General features: G+C 35.5%; 1 protein-coding gene across 6 annotated transcripts in view; it reads left to right on the top strand.

Moving 5' to 3' along the window:
- LOC138691559 (zinc finger protein ZFP2-like) overlaps positions 1 to 20,563 on the top strand; it is a 54,410-nt gene extending 33,847 nt beyond the window's left edge. For all 6 annotated transcript variants that reach the window (XM_069813622.1, XM_069813623.1, XM_069813627.1 and 3 more), the window contains 2 exons: positions 7,433 to 7,512; positions 15,509 to 20,563. In XM_069813622.1, the coding sequence (XP_069669723.1) occupies positions 7,433 to 7,512; positions 15,509 to 16,691 (1,263 nt within the window). In that variant the 3' untranslated portion in view covers positions 16,692 to 20,563. The remainder of the gene's footprint in view (positions 1 to 7,432; positions 7,513 to 15,508) is intronic.
- The last annotated feature ends 2,895 nt before the right edge of the window (positions 20,564 to 23,458 follow it).

Raw genomic sequence — 23,458 nt, 5'->3', positions numbered from 1 at the left:
TATCAGACATGCAAGTTACGAAAAGGAGAACATTTTCTAATTTTTTTTTTAAATTTACCCAGTCCCCGGACAAAGGCCTAAAAAGGAGACATGCCCGGACAAAAGAGAACGTCTAGTCACCCTAATCTAGGGGTGAGTGAATTGTAATTGAATTGTTTGTTTCTTCAAGAATGACACGTCCAACCTTTATTTCTTTATCTTACAATGGAACCTCATTCACGACTCTGTTTTTATCTGCTTCTGTTATTACCAACGAGTTAGAAAGAGAGAGATATAGAGTGGCCATTGCGTTGCCATGTTTGAACAAAATTGAACGACCGTCCACCGTCAACTTAAGCGCCCAAAACAAAGTGGGCGTGGCGATAAGTAACATCGCAATCGCCAGCTGTCAAAATTTCGTTTGCATATAGTCAGTTAAACTGAAGTGGAAAAACCTAGTTTTTCGTCAAATATGTGCTAGTAACTTAATCTAAAATAAAGACCTTATGTATGCTAAATTCATAAGACTTGAGCTATTCCTACAAGGAAAGCTTAAAAGAATAACCTAAGCAAAATTGTCATGTACATATGACAAAAAGTCCTAGCAAATATACTGAAGAAAATGTTAATATTCCAAGGTTCTTTTACATACGACCCGCAAGATTGCCTATAAAATGAACGAGTATGATTCGGATGATTTTATTTAATTTTGTTAAATCAGTGGGAAAAAAACACGACTAGGGTTAAATAGCGATTCAGGAAACACAGCTTCCTATGCTCTCCACATTCAGAAGACAAATATATGTACATGAAAAGGAGTAGGTGGCAGTTTGATGACAAGGCAGTACAAACAATTGCTGGTTTTCCTGCACATTTACAAAACAACATGAACTTCAGAGCCTCACCTACGAAACGTAAAGCTTATGATATAATGAAGACAGTGTTAATTTCATGTTTTTTTTTTTTTCAAGAAAATTCAGTTCACAAAAACTATAGTAAATAATTTAGGGACTTGAACAATAGGTTGTGTTTAACTGCATCATAAATTATAAACAAGTGTTTTGATGGCGTACTGAAAGAACTTCTAGAAATTAACAGCTCGGAGAGACACCATTTGTCTCGTTTCATATTTATTATCCACTGTTTCAACAGTTCTTTTTTTTTTTCAAAGGGAATCTGCAAGAAAAGAAAAATACTGTACACACCACATGTTATGCCGGGCATTGTTACACATTTACGCATGAAAAAAAATGCTGCTAATTGACAAAACTATGGACTTAACTTCTTAAAATTTACCTGAAATATGATATATCAGTCGTCTTTTTCCTTTTGACATTGCAGTTATATGCAGCACACACAACAGGCATGTTTTTTCGCAGTCCTTACCTCCGTATACTCAACATTGTAAGCAGACGAATTTTTGCAACAGTGGGCGCTTAGTTCATATCTGCTGTGTTTCGCGGTGGCACCGCAAAGAGCGCTGTACAGGACAAGATGGCCACTCTATATTCTTCTCTTTCTAACTCGTTGGTTATTATGGAATGCTGTTTTGAAGCTTGGCCATTGAGGAGGTGTACGATCATCCACTCCTCTACATTTCTTATAGTGGCTGTTGTTCGCCAGGTGGATGGTACATTGGAAGATTAGATGTGCGCAGTGGAAGACTTTTAGAAATAAATAGTGCGAATTTGTATAACAGATATAATTAACAATAATGGATAACAATATACATGAATGATAAATGAGATAACAAATAAGTATGAAATAAGCGAATGAAAATATCACAAGTTAATCTGAACAAGTACCACAGCGATATCTGAATCGTGAAAGTTTAACTTGTCTGGGCAAACATACTTATAGGTCATAATGCAATCTAATATGCCCATCTCTCAATAATCAATAACTGACCTATTAATCATCTAATCATTAAAACACTCTCTGAACATATATATATATATATATATATATATATATATATATATATATGTATGTATGTATGTATATCCAAATAGATATAAAGCTCAACACAAACACCCAGTCAGTAGACTAACTCAATACATGGCCCATTCAATTACAGATACCATACAATCTGCCTAACCAAACTCAACGTACACATAAACTCAATATAACACAAAGACTTTACCCAGTACGAAGCGTCACATGACTGATCACTATATAAATTACCAATATGTCTTACATAAACTATGCAGATTGGACAAACAACAATCTCTGTACTTTACAACAAACAATGCCCAAGAGAGAGAGAGAGAGAGAGAGAGAGATACGGTATATGATAAGTAACCGACGATAATTTCAAATCCCAATGATCGTTTGAATAGCAACGGAAAAGTCAATGCACTCGATTCCTGAATAGCGGCGTGGGAACCAATAATCAAAATGGAGTAGGGAAGATACTAGAACAATTAAATGAGGCCCATACTATTCTAGTTCATTACAACGTCAAATAGGACGTAACCAAAAGATCGTAATCGCTACGCTATCACACAAACCGTCTTGGAACATCAAAACCTCACATGTCAAATCACATTTCGTCACGTAATCCCCAATACAATATAACCTCATAAATATCACATTATATGTTACTCCACGTAATCACAATTACTTGACCCAAGACGTATCACCAGCGAGCGATATTTCAAAATACAATCCAGCACAATCTCTCAAACACATACAACCAAAAATAAAAATATCACAACCCAAATTTACCTACTCCACTGATTACAAATCTGACACAAGTTGTAAGCAGCCTAAATGACAAGATATACATCTGAAACAAGGTTCCATATAATCCGTAAATACTCAAAAGAAATATAATGACACCCTATTCTCGAACAATCTATCACGATAAACTTAAGTTACCGAAATAGAATACAGTTCCAGCTCCATTTCGCGAGTGCACGTCAATTGCCTGAATGAAACTATCGATGCGGGCTGCAACTCCCAAGTAATGTTACCCATACGGCTTCCAACTCCTAAGTGATGTTATCTCTACCAACTTCAACTGCTGAGAATGTTATCTCTACAGCGTGCGAGTCCTGAGTGATGTTGTCTGTACGGCGTCCGAGTCCCGAGTGATGTTATCTCTACGGCGTGCGAGTCCTGAGTGATGTAACATGACTGCACGTAACCAAGTAAACTCTCTTTCCCCCTCTCCTCGTGAGACGTAATCAACCGGCCCATAGGATAATTTGGATAAGAAAATGAAAGGATTCATAGCGCTATCTATAATATGAAGTCTGAGAGCGCTCTGACGGACGAAGTGTTGTACTAGGTGAACAGCTACGATGTCGGGCACGGCTCACCATGCAGATGAAACTTTTCCATTAGAAAAGAAAATCGATCCGGGTTAATTTTTTCCGTTATTGACCTTTTCTAACATTCCATTAAAAATGAAGTCTTAATTTGTGATATATTACCATTTGCGGCGTATTTTCAGCAGGAAAATATCACAGCTCATACTGTTAACGTAGCCATGACAGAATTGCTCTTAGCATCAAGAGGGGCAAACAGCAGTCTTAACGTGCAGTTGTTACTCCTAATCGGCCATTGTGCATTACGTCAACATTCTTCATATTAGATCATAATTTCAGACTGCTGAAGACAGTTGTTTTCGAGATTCTAGAGATGCTACACATTCCAACGAACATTTCAAGAAAATGCTTTGTTTGCAGGCGTGTATCAAATGTCCTTAATTTCTGCAATGTCATTATTTATGTACTCGAAAACAAAGGTCATTAGATTTGTTCTAGTACGTGTGATGAGCTTATATTATACTCTTTACTGTTATCTATCCTTAATTGTGCGAGAAATGCAACTTCTGTTGAATTTATCATCTTAGAGTAGATTTGTAGCATGCAGAGACTGGAAGATTTTTGTGTGCCAGCTTCCATTATTCATTCATTTAGGAAATATACTTTATATCTGAAATTCTATAAGCGGAAGTGAAAAGTAATTTAATATATTCTGTCTCTTGTCTGGATTATGACAACATGTAAATGAAAACAAATTTACTTCTGTATCAAGTACTTATGAAATAACTGCTGCTTTTGTCCAGGTTGTCTGTGTTTTAGTCTAATGCTGTCGATGTTACTTATCCATCTTTCTTTTTACATCAGACGGATATATTAAGTGCTTGTTTTCCTGAATTTTATTCTTATGGTCATTACAGCCGAATATTTTATTTATTTTTTCAAGATTGTCAGACATATTACATCTGGATTATTTATGCTTGTTAATTTTTCTGATGTCAAGTATATAATGGTCTACAAATAGTTTTGCTGTTCATAGTCTGATTGGAGAGTGTTAAAGTATTTCATATTAATTATTCGACACATTACATCCGAATTTTTGCAAATGTTACTACTTTTGAAGCCTTCTTCTACGAATTGTTTTTCATTATCAGATGTGGCATTAAGAAGGTGACATTCTTTGGTTTGAAGAAATGAATTTCCCTAACATGTCAAAAGGCAATATTGCTTTCCTTTTTTCGTTTGAGGAAGATGGATTTGTAGTGAAAGACCTACACTTGGGCAGAACACTATGAATGAATGAATATAAACAGTTACTATTCAAGAAAAAATGCATAATTATTCTTTCAGTGGATTCCTGGACATTGCAGGGCGGAGGGAAATGAGAATGCAGACACTCTGGCTAAGACAGGCTCTAAAATTTTGCAGTTAAAACATAAACCGATAACTTTTTACACAGTGAAGAGACTCATCCACAAAACCATCACTCAAAGCTCTCAACTTCAGGTACCAACAGTAATCTGAGATAAACAGGGCATAAAAGTGTAGACCATATCCTGGACAGAAGAAATACTGAAATCAGAAGTAAACACTGAAATGCTGAAACAATTGTCTTTAGAGACAATATTAGGTACCCTCCACAAAACTGGCTTCATTTATACACCGACGGATCCTTGATCTCCAGAGAACAAGGTGCCGGTGCAGGTGTTAACGTGCTGTCTCTTCTCACTTTATAGATCTCTTGGATATGGAACAACAAGTTTTGATGGTGAAATCATTGCAATAAATGAATGTCTCAGGAATCTTCTATGCCACATCAATAAATTTAAGAATGCAGTTATGTTGTCAGACTCCAAAGCAGCTATTCTATCAATCGTCTCTAAACACACACCTTCATCTCAAACAGCAGAAATAACTAAAATGCTCTCTCAATTATTATCACTCAATAAAAGAATTGTATTCCAATGGATACCATCCCATTGTGAAATCCTGGGAAACGAGAATGCGGATGCTTTAGCAAAGAAGGGCAGCACTGCTACTTACAGACCTGTTACTAAATCTACATATTACTCTGTGAAGAGATTTATTAAATCTACATACTTAGACTTCAAGAAACAAAATTTGATAACTCAATCCCAAGGGAAAAAATGGAATTCTCTGCATCAAAATCCACAATTAATTCCCGATTTACCACGAAAATCATCTGTAGCTGCATTTAGATTGGCAACAGGCCATGATTATTTGCCCAACACCTGCTTAGAACTGGAATATATCAGTCCCCTAACTGCCCATTGTGCAACTCAAACCAAGAAATGGATTTGGAACACCTCAAAATCTGTGCTTCTGTGGCTAGTCATGATAATATCTTTGAAAAATATTGGAGTGCAAGAGGTCAAATGACTTTGTCAAATGCCTGGCATTAGAAAACAACAACAACATATCCTGGACTATCGGAGAGGTGTAGCTGTTGCAGGATTCTGTCGCCTCATTGGTCATGACTGCCTACTACATCCGCATTGTTCGGAATAATTGCACCAAGCCCTATATGTACGTTTTGTGATCAAGATGAAGTCTGTGCAAAGACCATTTAATGTGCTGTCCTGCTTTGTCAAAAAACACTGTAACTAGCAGATGCTGGGAAGCCAGAAGTGATATGAATTTCTAACCATTGTTATGTTCACACCATGTGAATAAATAAATAACTATTCCCATTAGCTATAGGAACATAAAATATTGTTACTGAAAACTATAAAAAATTCCGTTTCAGTGAACAAAGAATGCTTCGAGAAAAGCAGTATTTTACGTCAGATTTGTGGTAAAAAAAATTCCATAGATATTGTCACGCTGGGATATATTATTATTTGGCAATGACGTTTTACTGATAGATCATTCTTTCAATAGCAGTTCATATCTTAGGGCATTACAAAGGGAACAACCTCTAAGATATAAGCTCCAAGATCTCTCATCATATATTTGGATACAGTGGGATTTAATTGGAGGAATGAATTGAAAGTGACAATCACTCAATCTCTTGATAAAGCTGCTTCTTGGTTTTTGGCTAATGGTCTTCGCCTTAATGACAACAAGACTGAGAGTATTTTATTTTCGTTGCGTAGAGAGGTATGTGATAATACCCTTCAACAGGTCAAACTTTTAGGAGTTGTTCTTGACTCTAAGTTGACATGGGAAGTTCATATTAATGACCTGTGTATTATATTGTCAAGAGTAATCTATTTGTTAAGGAGACTTAGATACATTGTACCTAAAGAATTTCTTAAAACCTCATATTTTGCTTTTGTTAATAGTATTATTACTTATGGTTTTCATTAGTGGGGAAATTGTCAGAAAATTCATCATGTACTTCTTTTGCAAATACAATAAAGGCAATACGCATTTTGACTGATTCTGATTTTGATCCTCACTGCAGACCTTTGTTTATTTCTGAAAGAATTTTAACTGTTGTGAATTTGTATATTTTCCATTCTTTGATTAAAATTAAGTCAAATTTAAACAGTTACTATCAACATAGCTAAATTCATCATTATGGTACAAGACATAATTACCACCTTGTGACCCCTAGGGTTAGATTAGCCAAGTCTAAAAAATGGTTTACATCTATTGCATTGTCTAAGTTTAATAAACTTGCTTATAGTGCAAATACTATTAATTTCAATAGATTTAGGTGTGTTATTCGTGACTGGCTAATGAAAAACCCTTTTTATAATATAAATGAATTTATGGAAACTAGTGTTGATAGAGTGTTTTAGTGTGTTTATCTTTATTTATTTTTTATTTTATTGGGTTATTTTACGACTCTGTATCAACATCTAGGCTATTTAGCGTTTGAATGAAATGAAGGTGATAATGCCGGTGAAATGAGTCCGGGGTCCAGCACCGAAAGTTACCCAGCATTTGCTCGTATTGGGTTGAGGGAAAACCCCGGAAAAAACCTCAACCAGGTAACTTGCTCCGACCGGGATTCGAACCCGGGCCACCTGGTTTCACGACGAGATGCGCTGACCTTACTCCACAGGTGTTATTTTTCTTGTTTTTCGTGTAACTTTGTCTATATTTCTCTGATTCACTACTGTTTTTATCAATAAATCAATCAATATAGCATGGAAATAGATGCAGTCCTGTAAACTTGCAGCATTTTGCTATCCCATTCTTTCTTTATTTTTTAGGAGCTGTGTGACTTGGAGACAGTAAAGGACGAGCCCAAACTAGAAGTTACGGCAGAGGAGAATGCTATTTTGCCCAATAGGTGAGTGTGCTGTGCAAATCTTCAAATAATCTTTTAGTCCTTTCTTAATTGCTTTATTAAAGTTATCACATACCATACAACATTAATTTTCATTGTGTTACGGCATGGGATGGTTTGTCCATATGGTGAGAATGAGTGTGTAAGATAGCCTAGAACCGTGTACGAATTGGAAGCACCAGGGCGACACAGAACAGTAGACCATATGTATCGTTGAAGGAGGAAGTTACGAGGACAATGTGGGACACAATAGAAGACACACATAATCGACAGGCTTGGAAATTGGTAATGTTGGTTTGACTGTCTGGTATATGAAAATGGATAGCTTACATTATAGAAACATAATGTGGCAGGCCATGTTATTTTTTAAATGACCATCAAACAGTACAGTTGTCAGCGTAGACTGAATATGCAGTGATTTCCAAGAGCCTAGAATCCAGAGCCACATGCTTGAAATTCTGCTGACACTTGAGGTAGATAGAGTGTAATGGCATTTTGTAACAGTCTCATTATCCGAAATATAGATCTACGTTCACAAATTCTGTTTGTGTAAAAATAAATACCTCTTTTTTTTTTTTAAGCGATTTCGAGTGTTAACAGTTGAAGGATGGCCACCAAGACGTTATATGCGCAATATTATAAAATCACGTCTGTTGGTGATTCGATTATAGGTCTACTTTGCCACCAGTACAACGTATTTCTTATACTTTAGGATATGTGTACCGAAATTCTCGATACAGCCTCAGTATGCTACTGGAGTGGGTGTAGGGGTGTAGCTGTTAAAATTTTTACCGTATTAAAATATTTATAAAGTTTTCCATATTTTTTTCCTTTGTTTGATATCGTAATTTTTTTTCGGTATCTCCACACATAATGACTTTTCTATGGCCCTGCCTTTTTTTTTTTCTGGCGATTATGATGAACAAACCTTTTCTGAAGTTGGGGTATGAATTATGTCGGATTCTTTTAGACCAGTACTATAGGATGACATCCGTGTGGAAGTAGGTTAGACCAGAAAAGATGAATGTGATGATAACGTAGTGGCGGCTCGTGACCAAATTATTTGGCGGGGCACAACTTAAAATACTAATATTGGATTAATTAAACCCATAGTTCCTCACCACATGAACATAGGTTTGTCATACTGAATAATTGCTGAAAATTTCAATAGCACAATGTAAATATAATAATGCATTATACACTAACCTTTCTATTTATAGATGAAGTCCATTCTTTGATCCTTAGTGCGAAGAAATATTTCGATAATTCGTTGAAGTTAGGAATCAAACGAACCATATTAATCTCAATTGCCAGCATTGGTAATGCTGTCAGTCTTTCTTGGCGCGAACTCTGCTGTCGAAATTTTAAAAAGGAAGAGAATTATTAATAACACCAGAATTTTATTATTGCCACTACGAATACAAACGCGGGAACCGATAACGTGTATTTTATATGTTGCCAGCACTCTTAATAAAACAGTCTATCATAATTCTGAATATAGTTAAACTCCTTTATTAACAATGTTAAACGGTTTAATTTTAGTAGCTAAATTAATTGGAAAACATAGTTAAGCATTGCCTCTGAAATGAAATATAGCAATTATAGTAACTAATCTGAAAGAACCAGATCTAGTTACAGAGTATCTAAGCTGGCAACTCAATTGGTTCTTCGGGCCATGACAGTGTTACCATCATACTTCTATACATAACAGTAACACCTTCGTCATCACTTTCTACACGTTGTTTTAAAACCATTTGCGCATGTGCACAGGATGACCGCGCGAATGACTGAGCCCTGACCAATGCTTCCCCTCTCATCTTCTCGACCCCGCATCCATCACCTCATACCGCTCTTCTTGCACTTGATACTCTGAGTTGTCTGTGCGCATGTGCAAAGGATGGGCACTAGAACTACGGAGCCCAAGCCAGATGTTTCCACGATTTCATTCGCTCAACTTAGCTGAAAGCATTCACATTTCACAATATGTTTATACCTGAATGGAAGCTCTTAAATCATTTTGAGCCGATAATTCTAAGCAAAAATTTGCTTAATTTTTTTGTGGGAAAATAAAACGAATGGTAGGGCATGTGCCCATGCGCCCCTTAACGCGATCCGCCACTGTGATAACGGCGAAATGATGCCAGGCCCGATACCATAAGCTGCCCCGCTATGCTCTTATTGATTTGAGTGAAAACCATGGAAAAACCTCAACCAGGCAAGTTGTACCAACCAGAATTCAATCCAGGCCATTATTTTCACAGATAAACAATGAGCACTATGAGCACTATTCCAAATTGGTTCACTTACTGACATCCTGTGTTGAAGCATTGAGTTTACTTCTTGTTCTGTGTAATCACTTGAATAAGGATATTTGTTATATTATCATAATGAACTTTTTGTAACTTTACAGGCTGAAAATCAAATAACCTTGCAGATTTTCAGAGTGAATAGCTCATGTTATATGTAACAAAAAAGTCTAATACCACATTGGTTGGAAGTACATAGTTTTCTCAGAAAAAAAAGTTCCCCCCCCCTCTCGATTGTTTAACAACCTCTTATTCGGTAACTATTCCGAGTAGGGTCGTCATTTTTGCTCATATCGATAGAAAATCTAATAAAGAATGATTATCTTTCGGGTGTATTTCAATAGCATTGACGGTTTTCGTGTAAATTTAACTTATAAACCACTTAATTTGAAGCCACTGAACCACGCGACAAGATTGCAACGCTGTAGCCATAGAGGCAGGTGGAGATGGTTAACCTAGACAGCCCTGAGTTCGTTGAACTCTTACATGAGTATCATGGGAAGAGGGAAGTGTGTGTTTGCATCGATGTTGAGAGACTGCTGAAACTTTCAACCTAATTTTCTAATTAACTGTGCATTTAACCACAAAACGTATTAAAAGTTTTCAATTCATTTAAGGGGTTAGGTACAGCTTACAGTAGTAAGTTTTTTGTAAAATTTCAAAATTTTTTTTCCTCCAGTACTGTATCTTGTACAATAATTGAAATTGGTATGTGTAAAACACTGTCCTTCTGCTATTTGAAAAAAGACATTTTTACGATTTAAAAAATTATACATTTATTTATTTTTATATTTCAAAATTAAAATGGCGGCAGTTCACTATGCAGTGATGAAGCATTTCCCTCATAACTCATAAACTTGTTAACTTTTCATGTTCTCTGTCTTTTATTTTATTGCTCAAACTCATGCTTACAATGTTATGCTCATTCAACTACAGTCCTTAATAAATAATTTTTTAAAATTTTTTTTAGAAGTAATACTGATAATTGACCATTTTTTTAACTGCATTATTTTTATCAGACAATCTATCAAAGGCAGAGAAGTTATTTTGCATCATATTGTAGATATGACATGCATAAATACACACAAAAAAATTGTCACTGCACAGTTAACTGTTACGTTCTTCATAAAGGAGAACGACAGTGTTTTACACATACTAATTTTCATTATTGTACAAGATACAGTAATGGAGGAAAAAATGTTGAATATTTCCAAAATTTTACTGCTGTAAGTTGTACTTAACCCTTTATACGAAAGCAGGTATTTATATTTACGCTACTTTTAAAACGTAATTCCATGAAAGGAACTTCAGGAAAATTTCATGTCAGCTAGGCTGTAACAATCTCACACCACAGCAAACCACGTCGACAGGGACACCTGCATATTGCAAGTGCACGTGCAAAACCAAATGTTTTGCCTTCAAACATTGGTCAGTGTTTATGTTACAATCAGTGCTCACTGTTGCCAACATATCGCCCTACAATCTCGCTAACTTTTCAACAAAAAGTAGCTTAATCTCTCCAAAGTTTGTTAAAAAAAATCCCTAGAAATGTCGCTAAAATTAATAATAAATATCACTAAATAAAAATAAGAAAAACATAGATATGCGGAGAAAAATATAATTTCCTCGACATCACCTTCCTCTGCGGAATCTGATTGTGTTGTTGACGGCTGTGATGTTGAGGTGGAAGGTGTGGAAACAGCTGATTGTGAATACACTGCACTTGATCCAATCATTGACACTGCAGTACACTTTCTGGCAAATTATAAGTGTAGAAATTTTCACCCAAGTGTTTGATCACAATTTTTTTTGTGAAATCCAACACTTTTTAAATCTTATATATTAAAATCAGCAAAAACTAGTCTCATTTGCTTCACACGAACTGTCGGCACAAGATTCCAAAACTCACTTGTCTCGCGATGGTTCGGAGTGGAAAATCTCCACGTTGTTGTAAAGAACCAAGATTACATTAACTGCAACTCGCTACTCTTCACGTGCCAATCAAATTTGCCACCGTTTATTGGTGTTGGAACAATAGCATTGAGAGAGAGACCTAACCGTGAGAATCATTGAATCAGAATCTTTCACCCCTGATCACTGATCACAAATATGAGATCAGGGCTTTCACATATGAATCATTAGACGACTCAGTCATGCACCCGCGCCTCTTCTAAAACTAAGAAGTGCATGACTTCAGTAGAATGTTTTAACTTAAAAGAAAGGAAAAAGTGTAAGAATATAAAAATCAGCAGAAAAGTCGCTAATCGTATTTTACAAATTTGTTGCCGAGACTGATTCAAAATTCCCTAGATTAGTGACTTATCGCTAAATATGGCAACACTGTCAGTGCTACAGCCCCAAGCTCTGCTGAAACTTGCTGTTTTGTGCTATACAACGTTTTTTATTTTTGCTCGTCATGTTTAAACTTGCTTAATCGTGCTATACATCGTTTTTGCACTTAGCTCAATCTTATTTTAACATGCTGTAGAACGCTTTTGTAATCGTGCTAGATAAGTGTGTGGCATTCCTATATTAATCATTGAAGAGACATGTTTAAGCAAAAGCATTTTCGTTTAAAGGCGTTTTGCTAGAGAAGTGTGCGCCCAGCATTGCTAGATTTTAGAGGTTTCGCTCCACTACCAGTCTGGAGCATAGGTTTCGATTCATCGACATAGACTTGTTTTGCACCCATTTTCATGCACTGCAGCTGCTCCTTCAGTTCTGCGAGACGTCTGTTATGTTCGTTCAATTCTGTGAACTTTCAGTCATACACGTTTTCACATTACTTTCATTTAGTCAGACATAGTAATCAGCCAGTAATCATTAGAAATTTGAAACATGAATTATTTAATGTCCTAAACCATTGTGTACATTTTTCCATACCTTGCGCTTCAACTTATGTCTGTTGATATAACACCTCGAACTACTGGAAGACATCTACGTGATGAATTGCGAAAGAGATTGTTGAATCCTGGTGTCAGTTACCTCATAAGGGGAAAGGTGTAGTTATCTGTGAAGAATATCCAAGAGCCAATTCATGGGTCAGCACCAAAAAGAATTTGTCGTCTTCGGAATATATTAATGCAATCGAGATGTCCTGCAACCTTACTGCGGTGTGCTCTGTTCCTGGCAGAGCTTTCAGCACGACCCGTTGCTGTCAACCTGGCTGCAATGAGACAGAAACTCTTGGCCATATGTTGGGCTTTTGTCTGAAAAGAGAGTTATTGCGTATAAACAGGCATCATAGAGTCCATGGAGCTATCGCCTCTCGTCTTCGGAACAAGGGTTGGGAAGTTCATGAAGAGGTCCACTGTATTTCTGAAGACGACTCTCACAGAAGAGCGGATATAATACCAATAAACAGGTAACAACAAAAGGCTATTATCATAGATCCAACTATACTCATATAGAGAGACATCTAAACCAAACTCATCAGTTTGATCATGAAAAGAGGGCCTTTTTTGAACCTTGTATTCCCTACCTTAGTGCCAAGTATAACATTCCTCTCTTCAATTGGTCAGTGACAGGTTTATTTCTTGGTGCTCGGAGTTCTTTACCCAAATTCACATATAATTTTTTAAAACCGTTATCATCTTTTGAAATTCAAAAAATCATCTCGCAAATTCTTGAAGATTCCCTCCAGATTATACAATTTCATTTATACCACTCAGAAGGCCTTAATTAAGGATATGCTAATTTTAAATAAAATATTTTATTTATAAGTATAATTTTAAAATCATCCTCTAAGATTTTATTTTATAATTAATTGTTAATCAATGGTGCTTAATTATAACATTTTATTTTTATAAGAATTATTTATATTTAATTAATTATGTTTCAATTTGATATTAATTTCCGGATCTTCGTGGTCATCTTTAATTAAGGCCAGACGATTTATTCCTCTCTCTCATACTGGTATGTTAATGTCGTCTTTTATTAGTTCTTGTAGTATTGCCTGAAATAAAAAAACATTCGTTTTTAAATTTTAGCATTTAGTCCTGTAAGTAGTATCCAAATTAACTATAAATATGAAAAATCCACTTCACAAAATATAAAAAAATAACACCATTATACCGGGGTATTCACGAGGATTTACTGTCACGGAGCTTATTTCCGAAAACAATTTCAACACAGAATGTCATATAAACATTTGTCCTATTGTCAATATTTTCAAATTTGAAGTTGTTTATTGACTATCATTAGTCCTTAGTTTCAAGGGTAAAGGAATATTACAGATCCCGCATAGATAGTCGACTGAAAATGGCGCCTCTGTTGAAACGTTTAGAAGAAGCTAATATTAGGCAAATAGAATTTTAGTAAGACAATTAATATCTATTTTATTGTACCAGAGTACTTTACAACTTCTTTATATACTTCTTTTCTGCTTTTATAACCTCACTGCCATTTGTTTCTTTGTTTGTCAGCATTTCAAACTGCAAATTCCTTACGGTACTATAAAACATGCTTTGCGATCGTCATTTGTTTACCGCATTGACATTCAACTGAAAACGGCGGCTCCGTTCAAACGCTTTGGCGAGGCTAACATTGGTGAAATAGAATTTTAGTAAGTTAATTATTATTTCAGTGTATTAGAGTACTTTATTTCTTCTAATCATGTACTGATAACACTCAAATCCCACTTGAGTTTTTATTTTCTCTAGATAAATCGAAATCTCTAATGATATTACTGCTGATAAACTATAACATCTATAACTGTCTCTGAAATGAGAAAATCCCCTTCCTTTGCTTAGTTTTAGGAATTAAAAAGGGAAAACTACTTAACTTCGTGCTACGAAATATCCACCGCTTTATGTATGTTTTAAGCTCTGGTTTGATAAATTTTAATTCACCAGAAAATAGGCCCTTTATTGATAACATAATATAATGATTCACAGTTTATACTCGACCTATTTACCATATGACTATGCAGCATGTTAGTCCATGCGTACGGGATTTTTATATGGTACATCGTGACTATTATGATTATGTCTCGTGACCAGAATATTGTACGAAATGGAAGTATAAAATCTGGAGATTTATCTTTGGAAGAGGTAGAAAAATTAAAATATCTTCGAGCAACATTAACAAATATAAATGACACTCGGGAGGAAATTAAGCCCAGAATAACTATGGGAAATGCCTGTTATTCGGTTGAGAAGCTTTTGTCATCTAGTCTGCTGTCAAAAAATATGAAAGTTAGAATTTATAAATCAGTTATATGTTCTGTGTGGTTGTGGAACATGGACTCTCACTTTGTGAGAGGAACAGAGATTAAGGGTATTTGAGAATAAGTTTCTTAGGAAAATATTTGGGGCTAAGAGGGATTTAGTTACAGCGGAATGGAGAAAGTTACACAACGCAGAAATGCACGAATTGTATTCTTTACCTGACATAATTAGGAACATTAAATTCAGGCCTTCGAGATTGGCAGGGCATGTATGGGCGAATTCTGAAATGCATATACTGGAGGGAAATAGACCTTTAGGTAGGCCGAGACGTAGATGGGACGATAATATTAAAATGGTGTTGAGGAAGGTGGGATATAATGATACAGAGTGGATTAATTTTGCAGAGGATAGGGACTGATGGGGGGGCTTATGTGGGAGCGGCAATGGACCTTGGGGTTCCTTAAATCCTTTTGTAGGTAGTTAAGTACATATGTAAGTAAGATCGTGACTTTATTTTTATGATAGTTTTGCAGATGGCCATGACACCACTATGTCGTCAAATTGCGAGGAATTTGCAGATGAAGAGTACGAGACTGTTTTTCAGAATGCTGAGCATTCTGTTTCATCAGCGGACATCTTGCAGGATCATGGAAGTAAGAGCAGATTGAATTGCGTGGTTTGTGGAAAGTGCTTCTCGGAGGCTAAAGACCTAAAAAGACATCAACGCCGGCATACTGGTGGAAAACCATTCAAATGCGACGTTTGTGGAAAGAGTTTCTCGGAGCAAAGTTTGCTAAAGAGCCATGACCGAGTTCACACAGGTGAAAAACCATTCACATGCAGTTTTTGTGAAAAGTCGTTTTCGCACCTAACTTCCAAAAAAATGCATGAACGTCAGCATACTGGTGATAAACCGTTCAAATGCGACGTTTGCGGAAAGTGTTTCTCGCAGCATGTGATGCTGAAGAGCCATAACCGCGTTCACACCGATGAAAAACCGTTCAAATGCAGTTTCTGTGGAAGATCGTTTTCGCAACAAACTGCCAAGAAAATACATGAACGCCAGCATACTGGTGATAAACCATTCAAATGCGATGTTTGTGGAAGGTGCTTCACGCAGCAGGGTATCCTGAAGTGTCATGCTCGTGTTCACACCGGTGAAAAACCATTCAAATGCAGTTTCTGTATCAAGTCGTTTTCTCATCAGAGCACCCGAATTAAGCATGAACGCCAGCATACTGGTGACAAACCATACAAGTGCGATATTTGTGGAAGTAGCTTCTATGAGTCGGGCGCTCTAACAACTCATAAACGCCGACATACAGGTGACAAACCGTTCAAATGCGAAGTTTGTGGAATGTGCTTCGCGCAGACGAGTACTAAAAAAACACATGAACGACAACACACTGGTGAGAAGCCATATGAATGCGATATTTGTGGCAATTTCTACTTTAAGTCGAGCGCTCTAAATAGCCATAAACGCATACATACAGGTGAGAAGCCATTCAAATGCGACATTTGTGGAAATTGCTTCTCGCAGGCGAGTTCCCTGAAAAGACATGAATTTGGGCATTCTGGTAAGATATCATTGGATTGCAAGAATTGTGGGAAATTCTTTTCAGTGCCACTAATGCTGAAGAGGCATGAACCCGAACAAACTGATGAGAAACCATTCCATTGTAAAGTTTGTTTGAAGTTCTATTCGTAGTCCTGTCTCTTAAGAAGTCATGAAAGTCTGCATTGAAGACAGAGACAAAAAACATTTAAATGCGATGTTTGTGGGAAGTGTTTCTTCAATAAACTATGTGTAAAAATTAATGTACTAAAACATTTTGGCTAGGACCATTAATATGCGATGCTTGTGAAAACCTTTACTCTCAGCAGAACAGATTAAAGTAAAGAGATACTATTTGGATTCCATGTGTGTGAGAGTTGTTTTATGAAGCTCACTATCCGGAATAATGTCTGCATTTGTGTGTGGAACCACTTAATGTCGGTTGCACGCGGACTAGAATTTATTTCCTTTTGTACACTCCAGATCAAATCATGGAGTTTCCTTCGTGCTCTGTTTACACTTCCTGCATATATGAATGTTAGGTTTGGGTAGTTTAGGTTTTTATTAATGAAGTTCGTTTATGCACAGACAGCCAAGATGATCGTGTCGCGAGACGCAAGTGTATAAGTCGATGTTTGATGACGTTACATTATTAGGATTGTTTTCATTTTGTCTCTGTCACTTTGACATTGGTTCTGGTGATGGAAGGAGCGTGTTATACGTCTCGTGATGATGTGTCCTACTTACGTATTTACGGATATCGGATATTTAGCAGAGTTCATGTTCAAATGCGCATATCCCGTCCATCGTGAGCGCATGCATTATTTTCAGTTTTTCATGGAGGTGGGAGCAATGTATCCATCTGTTCATTAATGTAATGTAAGTGATCGTAGTTATTTACTGAACTGTTCCTTCGTTGACATAGGTTAGGTTAGGTTATACTAAATTTGCTTAGGAATGTGACGTTGATATTATAAATTCAAATGTAATTTTTAAGTTGTCTGTATTTAAAATAACTTCTGTAGCAAAGATATGAAAGAAAGAGTTGCAGCAGATAATAGTTGTTTTTTGCTTTGGCAGAAGTAATAAAAACACGCTACCTGTCGAAAAAAAAAACAAATTACAGGTCTACAACACAGTAATAAAACCAATATATATAGATGAAGCCTGGGTTATGACGGAAGATATAAAACTACAGTCGGAAAGATGGGAAAGGAAAATTCTGAGGAAAAATTATGGACCAATAAAAGATAAAGATGGATGGAGAATAAGGACAAATGAGATAACTCAACTGTATAAGAGTCCTAATATAGTAACACACATAAAAGCTAAAAGAATAGAATGTGCTGGACATATGATCAGAATGGATGGTGGTAGAACGATTAAAAAGTTTTTTTGGAAATCCAGGAGGAAGAAGATACAGAGGAAGGCCGAGGTTAAGGTGGTTGGTCTGTTTGGAGGAGGACCTGTGAAGGATGGGAGTTGGAAAAAGGAGGAAGAAGGCAGAAAATAGGAATTGGCTGTCATAGTTAAGGAGGCATTAGCTAAACTTTAAGAGATCCATGCCAGTAGAAGAAGATATTTAAAGTCTGTTTCATTTTTGTTTTTGCGAATTTTTTGTCATTTGAATTTATTTGCGAAAATCGGGACTTTTTAGATTTTTTCAACTTAATCCAAATTTTAATGTTATCCGCTCATTCTTTCTTACTGTTTTCATTTTTGGGACAAATATTGCTTTTTTTATGTATTGTTCTCGAAAGGGCAGAAGCAGTTCTGGATATTTACCCAGATATGCATCACGGAAGAGAAAATGGAATTCTGGAATAAATTTCTAAATAACTATAAAAATGAAGGATAAATTATGATAAATCATTTAGTTTATGTGAGAACTAGAAACTAAGTCTTGAATATGAAATTTACAAGTCAGGTTATGTGTGTGCGATACTTAAAAATGAAAGGATGTTTCCTCCTTTCGGGTACTTTTCTTTGCATCCAACGCAACAGCAGTAATTCGCCATCACTGTTGCTGTAATCGGTACATAACAGCTTACTTTGAATAAATTTCATTAATGGATGACAAGCAACACCCCACGTATATAAACACTACAGAATCGTCTGCAGCATACCAAAGTCACGTGACTTACGTTTCCAATGATACCCTGCGCAGTAGACCAAGAGATGTTTATCTCTACTAACGAATGAGCTAGAGAAGAGTTTATAGAGTGGCCAGGTTGCTTTGCATTCTGGGAGGTGCCTCGAAATGCGGCAGCCATTCAATAAACGCCTTCGAAGGCATAATTTGTATATAACTGCAATAACACAAAGGAGAAAAAGGATGTATCATATTTCAGCTAAATTTTATGAAGTCAAGTGTATAATTTTGCTAATTAGCAGTATTTTGTTGCATGTGTAAATTTGTAATGTAGCTCAGCATTCCCTACAGTATGTACAGAATTTTTTTTTTTTAAGAAACTGATGAAACAGTGGATTATAATATGAAGCAGAACAAATGATATCCCACTGATCATAGCTTTTTCTGTTCACGACATTTCGAAAATAAATACATAGTGAATGACTACGATAGAAGACGCTGCTGCACAGCACCTACAACTTTCAAATTTCCTGCTCATCTTCAGAGAAAAACTATACACTAGACCTTCACCTTATATGCATTTAAGTGCTTTATTAACGAGCAAAATTCTGTAATGTCTTTATTCCTGATTCTTATGTCCTTGCTGTAAGTGGTTCTAAAATAATGGACTTAATTTAAATACGAATAAAACCACTATAATTTCATTTGAAACCCAGACAAAATCTAATAGCAATATATTATTAAAATAGTATTTCGCTATTGGAATCCAAAATCCTGCAAAACTCTCGGGTACGCCGTATTGTTATTGGCAACATTTTCACTGGAGGGACAGAAAAGAGCATAAATATTGACACTTCCCGGAGAAAGTAATTTAAAGCATTTATTTATAACAAATTATTACCACGTCTACTATATACAGTCACGAAGCTCAGTACGTAGTAAATATGCATCCATAGATAGTTGCTAACCACTAGGATCGCTACTATCGCCTCATCACAGACAATGCGAAATAGTACCTGTACAGTCTATTGTTCCTAGTACCCTCATAAACTCGAGCTTCGTGACTGTATATACTAGACTGTGTTATTACCAGGCTTCGGCCTAGGGACACAGAGTAACCAGTAGGATGTTTAGAGTACACGGAGTATAAATGATGTCATGACCCGTGTGGGGTGACTGCAACAGCACAGGTGGATCTGTAATGTGCATTACCGTTGTGTGTATTGCTGCTTGGCTGTGGTACATGTAACAGGCTTCGGTGTAGGGACACCTGATTGAAGGTTACAGCTCACGTGAATACTTGAATGGTAGACATTTATTGTCTACACTAGGAATGTACTGTATAATACTGCTTCGGTACTGGCTGAAATATATTTTGTGACGTCGTATGACGAACTGTTTACATGTTGAGACGCGAAGTAACGACGCGCTCCATCTTACAATCCACTCGACCAACACAAAACTATCGTCCATGCTTTCTGAAATTCATGGGTTTCTGTGCCTAGGACCGAAGCCTGGTTATTACGTTCTATGGCGGAATTAACTTGAATCCTTTTTAGGCCAAATGATTGTGATAGTAATATAGGCCTACTTAAATATGCCTCTGAAATTATTTTACTTTTCCTATTTTTATTTTTATAGTTTCGTTGGTTACATCTTTATTCCGAAGAGATCTTCAATTGTACACTATTGCAATAAAAAAAAGGGAAAGAAAAAACTAAAATTGTGTTGTTATTTGTCAGATTTTAGTCAAGTTACAAACTTAGAGATAAAGATTGTTTAATGCATTTAGAGCGAGATTACATTCTATTACATCTTGTGCCATAATAAATAGTTTTGTAACTTGTAGAGACTGGGAAAGAACTAAAAAATTAATCCCAACAATTCTCGTTGATTTTATAGCGAGTATTTATCCCTAAAAAAATTACTTGACAAACTTATCTGTAGTGGCAGGGTTGGCCTTGATTTCTCTCAACGTTACGGCTCGGTTTTTAGTTATTTATCCGTATTCTAGAGCCATTCCCAATATACTTATTTTTTGAGGAAAAATATAATGCATTGATATACTTGTTTTATCTGACAGTCTGCAGTATTAGTCACGTTCAATATTAATACAAAGTAATAGATATAACATTGCAAATTCAATAAAGCATGTTCAGCATTGTTGCCAATCTGGTGCTTTTGGCACTAGAACTGTTTTGAAAGTCGTCTGGTGCCAAATTTAAATAAATATCGCCTTAGCGAAACTATAGTGCTTTTCCAGTAATTTTAGTACCTAACCTGGAGCTTTTGGAGAAAAGAAGGCAACTAGAGGTTCGTTGACTATGCTGGAAAAAATATTAGTTATAATGGAAACCACTGCAGTTGCCACGTAAAAATAATCACAGTTCATCGCCTTTACGAACCTTGGGTCACGCCAGGAGCGTTGTGAAGGGGCTTTCCTGACTGGAATGTCAGTTTCCTTGAATGCGTGTAACGGGTAGGAGTAGGCTGTAACTGTCATACACATATTTGAGTACAGCTTACAGCAGTAAAATTTTTAGAAATATTCATCATTTTTTTCCTCCATTACTGCATCTTGTGCAATAATGAAAATTGGTATGTGTAAAACACTAACCTCCTATATGAAAACAATATTTTTACGAATAAAAAAAATGTTTATATCTATATGTTTCTTTTTCTTTTTCAAAATCCATAATGGTGGTAGTTCACTGTCCTATGATGAAGCGTTTCCCTCATAACTCATAAAGTTAATTTTTTCATGTTCTCTCTCTTATATTGTATTGCTGAAACTCATGTTTACAATATCATGCTCTTTCAACTACATTTTTTAATAAATAATATTCTTTTTATTTTGTGTTAGAAGAAAATACTGATATCTGACGATTTTTTAAATTATTTCATTTTTTATGAGAATCAATCAAGGGTAGAGAAGTGATCTTGCACCATATTGTGGATATGACATGCATAAATACACACAAAAAATTTCATCACAAAATGTTGGATAGTTTTTTAGTTATGTGGGAAAAGCTTCATCACTGGACAGTGAACTGAATTTCGAAAAAAAAAAACATGTAAATATTTATTTTTAAATCGTAAAAATATATATTTTTTTATTTCATATAGCAGAAGGACAGTGTTGTATACATACTAATTCTCATTATTGTAAAAGATACAGTAATGGACGAAAAAAATGTTGAATATTCACAAAATTGCACTGCTGTAAGCTGTACCTAACCCCTTAAAACAGTTGATTCTTGCCTGTCTTGGTTCTTTGTGTTCTATGTTGAATCTCGGTTGCAGCAAAGTCAGTTTCTATCTTTTAGAAAGTTGAATGTATTAGAGTGATTGTATTAATGTGTGATAATATTGTAATAGGGAAGTCTCAATTTAAATAAGGAAAATTTAAAACCGTAACTTGTGACAAACACATTTGCTTCACATGGGTGCAAGGACACAGTTGAACAGCAAGAAATGGAAAGGGCTGATGAACTGGCAAAAGGTGGTGCAGTTTCGAACATCAATTTGAGCTATAGTCTGTGCCCTTATTCATATGAGAAAAGAAAAGTAAATGAGCACGTAATGAATAGATGGAAAAATCAGTGACTATGCAGTACACAGGGTTCAGTTACAAGAGAAATCCCTTTTCCTAGCATTGACACCCGCTTAAATAGCAACAAAATTATACCGGATTTTATACTGACGCGATTTTTATCGGATCATGGGAAATTTCGGTCTTATTTAGAACGATTTAAATTACATAAGGACAATAGCTATTTATATATCTGTGAGGAACTGCAAACTGTGGACAGCTTTTGTTTCATTGTCCAGTATTCGAAAACAAAAGATTCATTTTGGTCGGACATTTACATTTTTGTAATGTAATATATGACAAACCATTATTCAATGTGTTCAGATAAACATGCTGTTATAAACAGTTTTGTAATTTTATATGTAATATATTTCAGAACCTGTAATTTATTCAAATTAATGTAGTAGATATAAGTGTTCATTTTAAATAGGCCTAGCAAGACTGAGTTATCCACATCAAATGAATTTTCATTATAATAATATAAATTCAGGATAAAACTATAACCCTAATGTACTTTCGGGTAAAATAGGCGTTTAAGACATTATATAGTCAAATAAATAAATGAAATGAATTTAATAAATTAATTAAATTAACTGAATGGAATAAATTAATTTAAATAAATTAAAATAAATTAATTGAAAATTAATTGAATAAACTAATTAAAATAAATGAATAAATAAATTGAACGAATGAATAAAGTAATTAATTGAATGAATAAATAAATTGAACGAACGAACGAATGAATGAATGAATGAATGAATGAATGATCATGGGGAAGACGCAGTATGCTCAATGAGTGGCGAAACCATTTAGCAGTAACCGCCAACCTGTTTTTCCGTTTAAGTCGATAAATGAGGAATCGAAATTAGTGGAGGGGAAAATGCAACTTTTTATTCCAAAATACTGTTAAATTCAAACAAGAGACCATCTCTGTTATCTATGAAAATGCTATTTTTCTGATAGTAAAGTAGCAGTTGATCTGAAGCTCTATCTTGCAAAGTGCACTGCAATTGTATGTGATGTATTGGCACCACATTTTGAACAATTGATAATCAATGACTTACGAGATCAAGAGTATAGTTCGCTATTTGATGAGAGCAATGACATTTCTGTCACAAAACTGCTAGGAATAGTTATTAAGTATTGTTCTAAAGTGAAAAATACCATAACCACATATCTACAAGTGTTAGAATTAAGACAGTGTAAAAGTCAATACGCAGCGTTTTATTATATTTA

This window comes from Periplaneta americana, chromosome 16, assembly GCF_040183065.1.
Source record: "Periplaneta americana isolate PAMFEO1 chromosome 16, P.americana_PAMFEO1_priV1, whole genome shotgun sequence".
Taxonomy (NCBI): Eukaryota; Metazoa; Arthropoda; class Insecta; order Blattodea; family Blattidae; genus Periplaneta; species Periplaneta americana.
Note: the sequence above shows the minus strand (reverse complement) of the source record. Positions and strands in the feature narration are given on the sequence as shown.